This window comes from Xenopus tropicalis, chromosome 10 (genome assembly GCF_000004195.4).
Source record: "Xenopus tropicalis strain Nigerian chromosome 10, UCB_Xtro_10.0, whole genome shotgun sequence".
Lineage (NCBI taxonomy): Eukaryota > Metazoa > Chordata > Amphibia > Anura > Pipidae > Xenopus > Xenopus tropicalis.
Genome location: NC_030686.2, coordinates 2,085,285 through 2,100,142, shown reverse-complemented (window position 1 = coordinate 2,100,142; position 14,858 = coordinate 2,085,285). Strand labels below are relative to the sequence as shown.

Sequence of the window (14,858 nt, the reverse complement as noted above, 5' to 3'; positions counted from 1 at the left end):
CCCCTATGGACAGTACCCCCCTATTACAAGTCAGGGCTAGGGGGCTAATACAGAGCAGTTGCCCGTTAATAAAAGACGAATAACTTCACATTCAGATTCATTAAAATAAAATGGGAAACTTCGATCCAATTAAAGGAAAGAAGTCGCTGCTTTAGGGGAGTTTGTATAAAACACAAAGGAATCGTTATTATTTCATGAGGCTTTGGGGGGGGGGGAGAGGGGGCCGCACAGAGAATTCAGACCCTTAATGTTATAACGAATTCATTAATGAGCAGAGAGTATTACTGTTTGTATTTACTGAGGGATCGGAGCTCAGGGAGAGCCAATGGGGCGTCGGGATACAGAGGTGGGAGTGGAAGAAAGAGTTAATTAAAGAAGAGACAATTAATTAATTAGTTGGGGCGAAAATCAGCTCAAATTCCCTTCTTAATGTAAGAAATGCAGTTACTTCCGGCCAGAATGTGACTCAAACAATTCTATCCCAAAGTCACATCTCAGGCCCCCCCATCCCAAAGTCACATCTCAGGCCCCCCCATCCCAAAGTCATATCTCAGGCCCCCCCATCCCAAAGTCACATCTCAGGCCCCCCCATCCCAAAGTCATATCTCAGGCCCCCCCATCCCAAAGTCACATCTCAGGCCCCCCCATCCCAAAGTCATATCTCAGACCCCCCCATCCCAAAGTCACATCTCAGGCCTCCCCCATCCCAAGTTCACATCTCAGGCCCCCATCCAAAGTCAAATCTCAGGCCCCCCCATCCCAAAGTCACATCTCAGGCCCGCCCCATCCCAAAGTCATATCTCAGCCCCCCCATCCCAAAGTCACATCTCAGAACCCCCCATCCCAAAGTCATATCTCAGGCCATCCCATCCCAAAGTCATATCTCAGACCATCCCATCCCAAAGTCATATCTCAGACCATCCCATCCCAAAGTCACATCTCAGGCCATCCCATCCCAAAGTCACATCTCAGGCCCCCCCATCCCAAAGTCATATCTCAGACCATCCCATCCCAAAGTCATATCTCAGGCCATCCCATCCCAAAGTCATATCTCAGACCAGACCATCCCAAAGTCACATCTCAGACCATCCCATCCCAAAGTCATATCTCAGGCCATCCCATCCCAAAGTCATATCTCAGACCAGACCTTATCCCAAAGTCATATCTCAGACCATCCCATCCCAAAGTCATATCTCAGGCCATCCCATCCCAAAGTCATATCTCAGGCCATCCCATCCCAAAGTCATATCTCAGGCCATCCCATCCCAAAGTCATATCTCAGACCATCCCATCCCATCCCACAGTCATATCTCAGACCATCCCATCCCAGAAGTCATATCTCAGGCCATCCCATCCAAAGTCATATCTCAGACCATCCCATCCCAAAGTCATAATCTCAGACCATTCCATCCCAAAGTCATATCTCAGACCATCCCATCCCATCCCAAAGTCATATCTCAGGCCATCCCATCCCAAAGTCATATCTCAGACCATCCCATCCCAAAGTCATATCTCAGGCCATCCCATCCCAAAGTCATATCTCAGGCCATCCCATCCCAAAGTCATATCTCAGACCATCCCATCCCAAAGTCATATCTCAGGCCATCCCATCCCAAAGTCATATCTCAGGCCATCCCAATCCAGAAGTTATATCTCAGGCCATCCCATCCCAAAGTCATATCTCAGGCCATCCCATCCCAAAGTCATATCTCAGACCATGCCATCCCAAAGTCATATCTCAGACCATCCCATCCCAAAGTCATTTCTCAGACCATCCCATCCCTAAGATCACATCTCAGACCATCCCATCCCAAAGTCACATCTCAGACCATCCCATCCCAAAGTCACATCTCAGACCATCCCATCCCAAAGTCATATCTCAGACCATCCCATCCCAAAGTCACATCTCAGACCATCCCATCCCAAAGTCATATCTCAGACCATCCCATCCCAAAGTCATATCTCAGACCATCCCATCCCAAAGTCACATCTCAGACCATCCCATCCCAAAGTCATATCTCAGACCATCCCATCCCAAAGTCATATCTCAGGCCCCCCCATCCCCAAGTCTAATATCTCAGACCATCCATCCCAATGTCACATCTCAGACCATCCCATCCCAAAGTCATATCTCAGACCATCCCATCCCAAAGTCATATCTCAGGCCGTCCCATCCCAAAGTCATATCTCAGACCATCCCATCCCAAAGTCATATCTCAGACCATCCCATCCCAAAGTCATATCTCAGACCATCCCATCCCAAAGTTATATCTCAGACCATCCCATCCCAAAGTCATATCTCAGACCATCCCATCCCAAAGTCATATCTCAGACCATCCCATCCCAAAGTCATATCTCAGGCCATCCCATCCCAAAGTCATATCTCAGACCATCCCATCCCAAAGTCACATCTCAGACCATCCCATCCCAAAGTCACATCTCAGACCATCCCATCCCAAAGTAATATCTCAGACCATCCCATCCCAATAAGTCATATCTCAGGCCATCCCATCCCAAAGTCATATCTCAGACCATCCCATCCCAAAGTCATATCTCAGGCCATCCCATCCCAAATCACATCTCAGACCTCCCATCCCATCCAAAGTCATATCTCAGACCATCCCATCCCAAAGTCATATCTCAGACCATCCCATCCCAAAGTCATATCTCAGACCATCCCATCCCAAAGTCACATCTCAGACCATCCCATCCCAAAGTCATATCTCACACCATCCCATCCCAAAGTCACATCTCAGACCATCCCATCCCAAAGTCACATCTCAGACCATCCCATCCCAAAGTCATATCTCAGGCCCCCCCATCCCAAAGTCATATCTCAGACCATCCCATCCCAAAGTGATATCTCAGACCATCCCATCCCAAAGTCACATCTCAGACCATCCCATCCCATCCCAAAGTCATATCTCAGACCATCCCATCCCAAAGTCATATCTCAGACCATCCCATCCCAAAGTGATATCTCAGACCATCCCATCCCAAAGTCATATCTCAGACCATCCCATCCCAAAGTTATATCTCAGACCATCCCATCCCAAAGTCATATCTCAGGCCATCCCATCCCAAAGTCATATCTCAGACCATCCCATCCCAAAGTCATATCTCAGGCCATCCCATCCCAAAGTCACATCTCAGACCATCCCATCCCAAAGTCATATCTCAGACCATCCCATCCCACCAAAGTCATATCTCAGACCATCCCATCCCAAAGTCACATCTCAGACCATCCCATCCCAAAGTCACATCTCAGACCATCCCATCCCAAAGTCATATCTCAGACCATCCCATCCCAAAGTCATATCTCAGGCCCCCCATCCCAAAGTCATATCTCAGACCATCCCATCCCAAAGTGATATCTCAGACCATCCCATCCCAAAGTCACATCTCAGACCATCCCATCCCATCCCATCCCATCCCAAAGTCATATCTCAGACCATCCCATCCCAAAGTCATATCTCAGACCATCCCATCCCAAAGTCATATCTCAGACCATCCCATCCCAAAGTCATATCTCAGGCCATCCCATCCCAAAGTCATATCTCAGACCATCCCATCCCAAAAGTGATATCTCAGACCATCCCATCCCAAAGTCACATCTCAGACCATCCCATCCCAAAGTCATATCTCAGACCATCCCATCCCAAAGTCATATCTCAGGCCATCCCATCCCAAAGTCATATCTCAGACCATCCCATCCCAAAGTCATATCTCAGGCCATCCCATCCCAAAGTCACATCTCAGACCATCCCATCCCAAAGTCATATCTCAGACCATCCCATCCCACCAAAGTCATATTTCTCAGACCATCCCATCCCAAAGTCACATCTCAGACCATCCCATCCCAAAGTCACATCTCAGACCATCCCATCCCACCAAAGTCATATCTCAGACCATCCCATCCAAGTCACATCTCAGACCATCCGCATCCCAAAGTCATATCTCAGGCCATCCCATCCCAAGTCATATCTCAGACCATCCCATCCCAAAGTCATATCTCAGACCATCCCATCCCAAAGTCATATCTCAGACCATCCCATCCCAAAGTCATATCTCAGACCATCCCATCCCAAAGTCATATCTCAGACCATCCCATCCCAAAGTCATATCTCAGGCCGTCCCATCCCAAAGTCATATCTCAGACCATCCCATCCCAAAGTCATATCTCAGGCCGTCCCATCCCAAAGTCATATCTCAGACCATCCCATCCCAAAGTCATATCTCAGGCCGTCCCATCCCAAAGTCATATCTCAGACCATCCCATCCCAAAGTCATATCTCAGGCCGTCCCATCCCAAAGTCATATCTCAGGCCATCCCACCCCAAAGTCACATCTCAGGCCTCTATTCTATATCTCACCATGTCCCAATCATCCAAGTCCCACCCCTATGAGCATCATGTGATGCCCCCTGGAGTCAGAGGCCCAAGGAGTAACATTTCATTGTCCTGTACACTTACCACATCGATGAGTTGGGCTATGGAGAGACCAAACCGGACCATAACAGCATCGGAGATATTGGCCACGGGGCGAGACCACTTGTTGTATCCGCTGAAGAGACCTTTCAGGAGTCGCTCCTCTGCGTGCGCTCGTGTCTCAATGTGGCAGAAAGCTGGGGGCAAAAGAATTGGGTTTTAGGGGAGACTCCAGGTAGGTGGTCACAGTGCAGTTCTACCCGCGGGAATGGGTCTCCTAGGGTCCTATGGTCCAATTCCACCTATTGGGTTTCCCCCAGTAGCCCAGTGGGCCAGTCCCCCCCAGAACGGTTATCAGTCCCAGTGTATAGGGGATCAAACACTTGCAACTGAAGTGGTGTAATTGCGGCCCGGTGAGTCTCACTCTTAGAGCCAATAGAAGCAGCCGGGGAGTCGGTGGGTCCCTTTGGGTCCTCCCCACCCCACTTATAAGGTTCTTTCTCTCTCAGGGGCCCCTGAGGGCCACTGACTGATAAGCAGTTTCAATGTAAGTTTATAAAAAAAACCGTAATTATAGATGCAAGAGAATTCGCCAATGAGAATTCTACTGATCAAAAACCTCATTATAAATGCAAAATAATTGGCCAATGAGAATGCTGATTCCCAGCACTGCTGTTATCTTACATATAGACATATTACATGTAATATTTTCCATTCATTATATTCATTATATTATTCCAAACATTTTGGGGCCCCCTAAATCAATGCCCTCTACTTGCCCCACCCCGGGGCCCCCCGTACAGGAGGGAGGCAAATTGTGTCCTTATATAAATAATGCATTTAGCGGGGAATTCTGCATAGCAACCAGACATGCGATTCCTATAACGCAGCAGCGCCAAGGACGTGGCAGGGAGGCTGATTCATACACAGCAGCACAGAGCGGTACTGAGTATCACCGGGGATGGGGGGGGGCAACACAGGGGCAGCAGTCGGCAGATGTCCTTGTCCCTGTCGTACAACCTGCTGGCTCTGCAATAAGCACATTCTCAGCGCTCTCATTACTGGGGGGGGGGGTCTCTGGGAGACAGGAACACCCCCCCCCCCCCGCCAACCGTCGCCTCTCGCTGGCAACTGTGAATCCAAAAAACAAACAGCCCCATACTGTACTGTCTAAGGGAAACACTATGGCACCCCCTACCCATATGTATAAATACAAATATACAGAGAGGGAATGCTCTGGGCATACAATAAGCTGGTACATATTGGTACCAATGACAAAGTGAGAGGAAGGAGGAAAGTACCCCAAATGATTGTAAAACATAGGTTGAAAAGCTGAAGGTAAAGTCACCCTGGTATTTGTCTCGTTGATGTTGCACATTGTACATTAATGAGGCGCCGGAGCTTATTGAGATTATATATATATATCATATGAGTAACTGATTGCTTCATGTGCAAGGAGCAATCCCCTGAATATGTAAGGATATTATTAGTAAAAAGACACAGTAGACAAAGTTATTGCACACATTGGGGGGGACTACTGGAATGTACTAAGTACTTGGTGACCACAGTTCCTATTTAGCCAGTCCATTGATTCTATTAACCCTATCTACACCAAGGGCTGTTGGGTAATGCTGATTTAAAAATCTGATATTTGGCTCTTTAAGTTACCGGGAGCGGCTTTTTCCTGCCCCTTGTAATGTGCCGGGCACTGGGGCCTAAAGGCCAATTTCTCTCAACTGGGCTCTTTGCAGCAGCAGGAGAAGGGCCAGGGGGGGCTTGTGGGTATTAAACTTGGCAATGCCAGGTATGTGGGTGACGGGGGTCATTGTCCCCTTTTGCTGCAGCTTTGGGCTCCGGTGCCCCAACAAGATATTACTGAGAGCCCAAAGGAGGGCAACTAAGCTGGAAAAGGGGCACGGAAAGTCTCAGAGTTGATCACTGTGTGTAAATATACAAGGGGATCATACAATTCACTCGTAGACCCTCCCAGCAGACACGTGGGAGCCAATCAGATTAGAGGAAAGGAAGTTCCATGCTAAGGAGGGGAAGCTGGGAAGTGGTGGCAGATACATTAGAGAGGTGCAAGGAAGGGCCGGATGCCTTTTTTGGCATAGTTACACGGCACGGCTACGCGGCACGGTTACGCGGCACGGTTACATGGCACGGCTACGCGGCACGGTTACATGGCACGGTTACGCGGCACGGTTACATGGCACGGTTACGCGGCACGGTTATATGGCACGGCTACGCGGCACGGTTACATGGCACGGTTACGCGGCACGGTTACGCGGCACGGTTACATGCACGGTTACGCGGCACGGTTACATGGCACGGTTACGTGGCACGGTTTACGCGGCACGGTTACATGGCACGGCTACGCGGCACGGTTACATGGCACGGTTACGCGGCACGGTTACATGGCACGGTTACGCGGCACGGTTACGCGGCATGGTTACAGGGCACGGTTACACGGCATGGTTATGCGGCATGGTTACAGGGCACGGTTACGCGGCACAGTTACGCGGCACGTTTACGCAGCACGGTTACACGGCACGGTTACAGGGCACGGTTACACGGCATGGTTATGCGGCATGGTTATGTGGCACGGTTACGCAGCACAGTTACGCAGCACGGTTATGTGGCACGGTTACGCAGCACAGTTACGCAGCACGGTTACGCGGCATGTTACAGGGCACGGTTACACGGCACGGTTATGTGGCATCACGGCCCAATAGACTCATTCACACACACAGGCTTAGGGGTTACTAGAACTGCACCAGGGTCTCTAATCGGGGTGCCATTCCCAGCACCCTAGTGCCCCATGCGCCAACTTCCCAGACTTCCTCGGCACATTTCCCCCATTACAATGAAAGGGAATTCCCATCATCCCCTGCAGCTGCAGATTCAACCCCCTGAGGCCCTGCTACCGGCCAATAGAGTAAAGCTTTTTAATAGAGAAATCAGAAAATGCCCCAACTGGCAGGGCACAGGGGGCACTAAGAGCTGTGGTGCAACAGTCGCACTTTTTCCACCTCAGTAACCATGGTTTTTCCTACTCCAAAGAGCTTACACTCAATGATGAACGCACTAGGTGGGATGTACAGTTATCTGCCCCCATGAAACCTTATGATCCGGGGGCATCAGAGACCAAGTTACACCAGCGCAGAACCCCCAGGTGCCTCCAGGCACAATAAGGAGATTGGCACTTGGTTGGCGTGACCCAATTAGCACTAAGGTTTCCCTGTAAGAGACCTCATTGTGATTCCCACGCTCTCGGCCGCTCTCGTTCTGCTGTGAGACCCCACTGGGGCCACTCGGATCTCAGGGAGATTGTGGGAAAGGGCAAGACAAGGGCAGCAGCTGGGGCTATTGGGCAGAACATGGGCACAGTGGGTGGCGCTGCTGGTTTGCTGGGACCCAGGGTTCAGCGTGGGGGTCTGTATGTTCCCTCTGTGGGGGTTTATCTGAAATAGATACAGGCAGGTAGGTGGGTGGGTAGGTGGGTAGGTTAACTGCCCCCTAGTGTGTTGGCTTGTGATAGGGACCTTGTACCCTCCACTGGGGCAGGAACTGATGTACAATCTGCGTCAGAGCTGTATATTCCTACCCCTATGTCTGTACAGCCACTCCCACTTACCCAACCACACTTACCCAACCACTCACACTTACCCAACCACTCACACTTACCCAACCACTCACACCTACCCAACCACTCACACTTACCCAACCACTCACACCTACCCAACCACTCACACTTACCCAACCACTCACACCTACCCAACCACTCACACTTACCCAACCACTCACACCTACCCAACCACTCACACTTACCCAACCACTCACACCTACCCAACCACTACACGTACCCAACCACTCACACTACCCAACCATCACACTACCCAACACTCACACTTACCCAACCACTCACACCTACCAACACTCACACCTACCCAACCACTCACACTTACCCAACCACTCACACTTCCAACCACTCACACCTACCAACCACTCACACCTACCAAACCTCACACTTACCCAACCACTCACACCTACCAACCACTCACATTACCCAACCACTCACACCTACCCAACCACTCACACTTACCCAACCACTCACACCTACCCAACCACTCACACTTACCCAACCACTCACACTTACCCAACCACCCGGTCACATCCCCAATAAATGGGCCTTTTGTCCTTTCAGTCACTATGGGTTCATCTTACTCCCCCGATTCCCACTAAATTCCCCTCTTTTTCCACCTACTTTACTTCATCCCCACTGGGCCCCCCATGTCCTGCACCCCTATATCCACTCGCTAGGATTGTTATACTCACTCACTCACTCGCATTCTCTCTCACACTCTCCTGCTGACTCACACTCAGACCGACTCAGGCACAGACTGGCACACACTCAGGCACTCACACACAGACTGGCACACACTCAGGCACTCACACACAGACTGGCACACACTCAGGCACTCACACACAGACTGGCACACACTCAGGCACTCACACACAGACTCACACTCAGACACAGACTCACACTCAGACACAGACTCACACTCAGACACAGACTCACACTCAGACACAGACTCAGACTCACACTCAGACAAAGACTCACACACAGACACAAACTCAGACTCACACACAGACCGCACCGCTGCTCCTAGAGACAGAGACTGTCACGGAACTGTCCCCGGTGCTGAACTGACTGTTGGGCTGCGGAGACTGAGGGGGGTCCGATCCTCCGGTCTCTCCCACAGGGGGGGGGGGGTCTCAGAGACTGGGGAGTTGGGGAAGGGACACCCGGAGGGACCCGCAATCTTTCCCGGAAGGAGGGGACTGGACCTACGATCTGTGGGGCAGAATAGAAGCGATAGGGGCAGAATAGAAGCGATAGGGGCAGAATAGAAGCGATAGGGGCAGAATAGAAGCGATAGGGGCAGAATAGAAGCGATGGGGGCAGAATAGAAGCGATGGGGGCAGAATAGAAGCGATGGGGGCAGAATAGAAGCGATGGGGGCAGAATAGAAGCGATAGGGGCAGAAGAGAAGCGATAGGGGCAGAATAGAAGCGATAGGGGCGAATAGAAGCGATAGGGGCAGAATAGAAGCGATAGGGAGCAGAATAGAAATAGGGCAGAATAGAAGCGATGGGGGCAGAATAGAAGCGATGGGGCAGAATAGAAGCGATGGGGGCAGAATAGAAGCGATGGGGCAGAATAGAAGCGATAGGGGCAGAATAGAAGCGATAGGGCAGAATAGAAGCGATAGGGGCAGAATAGAAGCGATAGGGGGAATAGAGAAGCGATGGGGGCAGAATAGAAGCATGGGGGCAGAATAGAAGCGATGGGGGCAGAATAGAAGCGATGGGGGCAGAATAGAAGCGATGGGGGCAGAATAGAAGCGATAGGGGCAGAATAGAAGCGATAGGGGCAGAATAGAAGCGATAGGGGCAGAATAGAAGCGATAGGGGCAGAGAGTGCAATTTGGAAACCCGGGAGGGGGGTGTTAGAGCCTAACCGGGCAGTGCAGCTTTTTGGGGTTGGGTGGTAAAACATGAGATGGGGGGGGGGGGCAAGTAAAGAGTTTGGTGATTTACGAACAGACAGAAATGGCCGGGGAAGGGAAGGGGTCTCTGGCAGCCAACAAACTTTATGTAGCCCCCCATTACAGCACAGCCCGTACCCCCTGGAACCGAACCCTGCAGCACCCCCTGAACTCCAGCATCTACAACTGTGGGGGCAAAGGCCCCCGACTCACCCGTAGAGAAGAAGCCGCCCAGGAGCAGGAGGAGTGTTTGTGCCCGGGCACCCATGTTGGCAGAGAGCCTGGCACCCCTCGGTATCCGGGCACCCATGTTGGCAGAGAGCCTGGCACCGCTCGGTATCCGGGCACCCATGTTGGCAGAGAGCCTGGCACCGCTCGGTATCCGGGCACCCATGTTGGCAGAGAGACTGGCACCCCTCGGTATCCGGGCACCCATGTTGGCAGAGAGCCTGGCACCGCTCGGTATCCGGGCACCCATGTTGGCAGAGAGCCTGGCACCGCACGGTATCCGGGCACCCATGTTGGCAGAGAGCCTGGCACCGCACGGTATCCGGGCACCCATGTTGGCAGAGAGCCTGGCACCCCTCGGTATCCGGGCACCCATGTTGGCAGAGAGCCTGGCACCGCTCGGTATCCGGGCACCCATGTTGGCAGAGAGCCTGGCACCCCTCGGTATCCGGGCACCCATGTTGGCAGAGAGCCTGGCACCGCTCGGTATCCGGGCACCGTTCTCCCAGAGCTTTTGCGCCTCTCTCCCTCACCGTCTCCTCCTCATCCAACCGATCAAGGAGTAAAACTTCCCGGCACAACCCGCAGCCCCCCGGTGCCCCTCTGGGTGCCCCCCCATCCTCACATGGAGCCCAGATGTTCCTAGCGGAGCTGCCAGTAGTGACTGCTCTGGGCTGAGCTGGGGGTAGTGGGTTTTACTGGGAGACCTGCCCACCCCTGTCATATGAGGTGTGTCCGTCCTGTCAGGTACCCACCCCCACCCCAAAATATACCCTTGGGGGGCACAAACTGCTCTATCTGCGCCGCGATGTACAATTAATGCGCAGCGGCGCTAATCGCATTAGGGACCGTGTAGAACTGACTCAGTAATTACATTTCCCTCTGTCTTTATTAGAAGATTAGCGGCCCCCCAGCAGGGAGAGGCTCTGTAGCTCTGGGGGCAGTTCACTGGGGGAAACACAAGCAGATATTTAATTTAGTAAGTGCTGGAGGGGGGCAGATAGGGCTGCAGGGTTGATAAGAGGGCAGGGAGGGGGCAGATAAGGCTGCAGGGTGGGTAGGTGGCCGGGGGGGGGCAGATAGGGCTGCAGGGTGGTAGGTGGGCAGGGGGGGCAGATAAGGCTGCCAGGTGAGTAGGAAGAGGGGCAGATAAAGCTGCAGGGTGGGTAGGAGGGCAGGGAGGGGGGCAGATAGGGCTGCAGGGTTGATAATGAGGAGGGGGCAGATAAGGCTGCAGGGTGGGTAGGTGGCCGGGGGGCAGATAGGGCTGCAGGGTGGGTAGGTGGCCAGGGGGGGGCAGATAGGGCTGCAGGGCTTGATAAGAGGGCAGGGAGGGGCAAATAAGGCTGCAGGGTGGGTAGGTGGCCAGGGAGGGGCGCAGATAGGGCTGCAGGGTTGGTAGGAGGGCAGGGAGGGGGCAGATAAGGCTGCAGGGTGGGTAGGAGGGCAGGGGGGGCAGATAAGGCTGCAGGGTGGGTAGGAGGGCAGTCGAGGGGGCAGATAAGGCTGCAGGGTGGTGGAGGGCAGGAGGGGGCAGATAAGGCTGCAGGGTGGGTAGGTGGCGGGGGGGCAGATAGGTGCAGGGTGGGTAGGTGCGCGGGAGGGGCAGAAAGGCTGCAGGGTGAGTAGGGAGGGGGCAGATAAAGCTGCAGGGTGGGTAGGAGGGCAGGGAGGGGGGCAGATAGGGCTGCAGGGTTGATAAGGGGCAGGAGGGGCGATAAGGCTGCAGGGTGGGTAGGTGGCCAGGGGGGGCAGATAGGGCTGCAAGGTGGGTAGGTGGCCAGGGAGGGGGGAGATAGGGCTGCAGGGTTGATAAGGGGCAGGGAGGGGCAAATAAGGCTGCAGGTGGGTAGGTGGCCAGGGGGCAGATAGGGCTGCAGGGTTGGTAGGAGGGCAGGGAGGGGGCAGATAAGGCTGCAGGGTGAGGTGGCAGGAAGGGGGGCAGATAAGGCTGCAGGGTGGGTAGGAGGGCAGGGAGGGGGGCAGATAAGGCTGCAGGGTGGGTAGGAGGGCAGGGAGGGGGGCAGATAAGGCTGCATAGGATCTGCTGTCTCTTAACCCCCTAACCCCCCCCCCTATAAAGGGCAGAAGGTAGGGGGCCGGTTACAGGCCATTTAGGGTCTCAGTGGCCACATAATAGCGCAGCCCCCCTCCCTCCTGTAGTCAGTGGGTTTCTGCCCGGCTGGAGTCACCGGCTTGATCCCGAGTGGCAGCTCCCAGGTGAAACCCTGAGCCCCAACCCCCCCCCGGCCTCCCGGCCCCCCGGCCCCCCCCCCGGCCCCCGGCTCTGACAGATACAGGGAAGATCCCATCTATGTTTCATGAGTTCCAGGCAACCTCACCCCGAGCAACATAGAGAGTGAGAGACAGACAGGGAGAGACCCTGGGAGAGACAGACTGGGAGAGACAGACTGGGAGAGACCCTGGGAGAGACAGACTGGGAGAGACCCTGGGAGAGACAGACTGGGAGAGACAGACTGGGAGAGACCTGGGAGAGACAGACTGGGAGAGAAGACTGGGAGAGCGTGAGAGGGGACCCTGGGAGAGACAGACTGGGAGAGACCCTGGGAGAGACAGACTGGGAGAGACCCTGGGAGAGACAGACTGGGAGAGACAGACTGGGAGAGACAGACTGGAGGGGACCGGGAGAGACAGACTGGGAGAGACCCTGGAGAGACAGACTGGGAGAGACCCTGGGAGAGACAGACTGGGAGAGACAGACTGGGAGAGACAGACTGGAGGGGACCCGGGGAGACAGACTGGGAGAGACCCTGGGAGAGACAGACTGGGAGAGACCCTGGGAGAGACAGACTGGGAGAGACCCTGGGAGAGACAGACTGGGAGAGACCCTGGGAGAGACAGACTGGGAGAGACCCTGGGAGAGACAGACTGGGAGAGACAGACTGGGAGAGACAGACTGGGAGAGATTGGGAAATACAGGGAGAGAGAGACAGGGAAAGACTGGGAGAGACAGGCAAAGACAGGGAGAGACTGGGAGAGACAGGGAACAGAGGGAAGGTGTGATGGAAAGAGAGAGGGAAAGTGACAGACAGAGAAGGAAGGAGAGACAGGGATAAGGGGCAAAGGGACAGGGGGCAGAGAGGGGGAGGGAAGAGGGTGTGAGACAGACAGAGGAAGAGACAGACATAATGAGAGCTAAACTGAGAGTGAAAGTGTTGGACAGAGGAGCAATAGCTAAAGGAATAGTGAATGAGACAGAGATGGGGGTAATCCGCACCCCTCCGGGTATTTGTAACCAGTTGCGGGGGGGGGGGCATAGATATTAAGGGCAAATGTATGTAGAGAAGTGAGAGATCTCTCTCCTGTTAGAGACACCAGCGGCCTCCGAGAGGGAGAATAAATCATCTTGTTCCACCAATTAGCCCTGATAGCCACAAGCGGCCTCCCATCCCTCTCCCTGGCACCTCCGCAAACAGCACATTCATCCATAAGGAAAGCAGGGAAGAGACAGTCGGAGAGAGGGGAAGAGACAGTCAGGGAGAGACAGAGGGGAAGAGACAGTCTGGGAGAGAGGGGAAGAGACAGTCAGAGACAGAGAGAGAGGGGAAGAGACAGTCTGGGAGAGAGGGGATGAGAGTGGGGAAGGCAGGGAATGAGAGGGCAGGGTGGGAATTGAAGGAAAAGAACAAAACATTAGGGGAGAAACAGAAGAGAAAGGAGAAGTTGGGAACAGCGCCCCCTAGTAGTGCCCCCAGAACTGCACTATGGCAGCTCCCACCCACTGAATATACTGGGCACAATATAATGTACAATCAGACTGGCTTGATGCGGTATCAGAGGGTCCAGTGTGTCCAGGGCCCAGAGTGCCCCAGCCAAGGGCAGTTCCCATTAGGCCCAAATGTACCCATTGTATCTGTCACTATTCCCATATCACTGTGTGGGCCCGGGGTGCCAGGTTCTGTGCCAGGTTCTATGCCAGGTTCTGTGCCAGGTTCTATGCCAGGTTCTGTGCCAGGTTCTGTGCCAGGTTCTGTGCCAGGTAGGCCCAGTTTGGCCCCGTCTATACTTCAGGTTCTGTGCCAGGTTCTATGCCAGGTTCTGTGCCAGGTAGGCCCAGTTTGGCCCCGTCTATACTTCAGGTTCTGTGCCAGGTTCTATGCCAGGTTCTGTGCCAGGTAGGCCCAGTTTGGCCCCGTCTATACTTAACCATCTGATCATAGTTACATAGAAGCTGAGGCTGAAAAAGACCCAGGTCCATCATCAAGTCCAACCTTTAGTATCTCCCCCAGGGACGCACGATGCCCCCTAGCCTGGGCATTTATTACTACACCCCGGGGGTTAATTACCCCCAAAGCATCCGGAAGCTTCTGATTTCTATTAATCTCTTTATCTATAAAGTTTATCCCGTCGGAACCGAATAGATTTCTTTATTAACCCAGGGGCCCGGGCTCAATTCTTGGGGAGAGGCCCCCCCTTGCGTTTAGTTTCCCATCAGCCCCCGCTCGGTGCTGCAGGGATTGCGCTTAATATTCCGAGCGCAGTTTATTCATTACATTTACAGAATATTATTGAGTCGGAACCGGAACGTCCCCCCAGCCCATTGTATCTCCGGGATATTATATTAAATTCTAATAATACTCTCTGAGATCCGCCCGGAACATTCTATTTAATGTCAGTATCGTTCCCCCCT

At 53.4% G+C, this 14,858-nt stretch overlaps 1 protein-coding gene across 3 annotated transcripts in view; it reads right to left on the bottom strand.

Annotated features, from left to right (window-relative positions):
• The window catches only part of chrna4 (cholinergic receptor, nicotinic alpha 4), a 33,522-nt gene extending 22,459 nt beyond the window's left edge, over window positions 1–11,063 (bottom strand). Inside the window, exons 1-3 of one of the 3 annotated variants that reach the window (XM_031893967.1) lie at window positions 10,706–11,063; window positions 10,193–10,621; window positions 4,473–4,624 (exon numbers count right to left, since the gene is read on the bottom strand). In XM_031893967.1, coding sequence (XP_031749827.1) covers window positions 4,473–4,624; window positions 10,193–10,583 — 543 coding nt within the window. In that variant the 5' untranslated portion in view covers window positions 10,584–10,621; window positions 10,706–11,063. 3 annotated transcript variants of the gene reach the window in all.
• Between the last annotated feature and the right edge of the window lie 3,795 nt (window positions 11,064–14,858).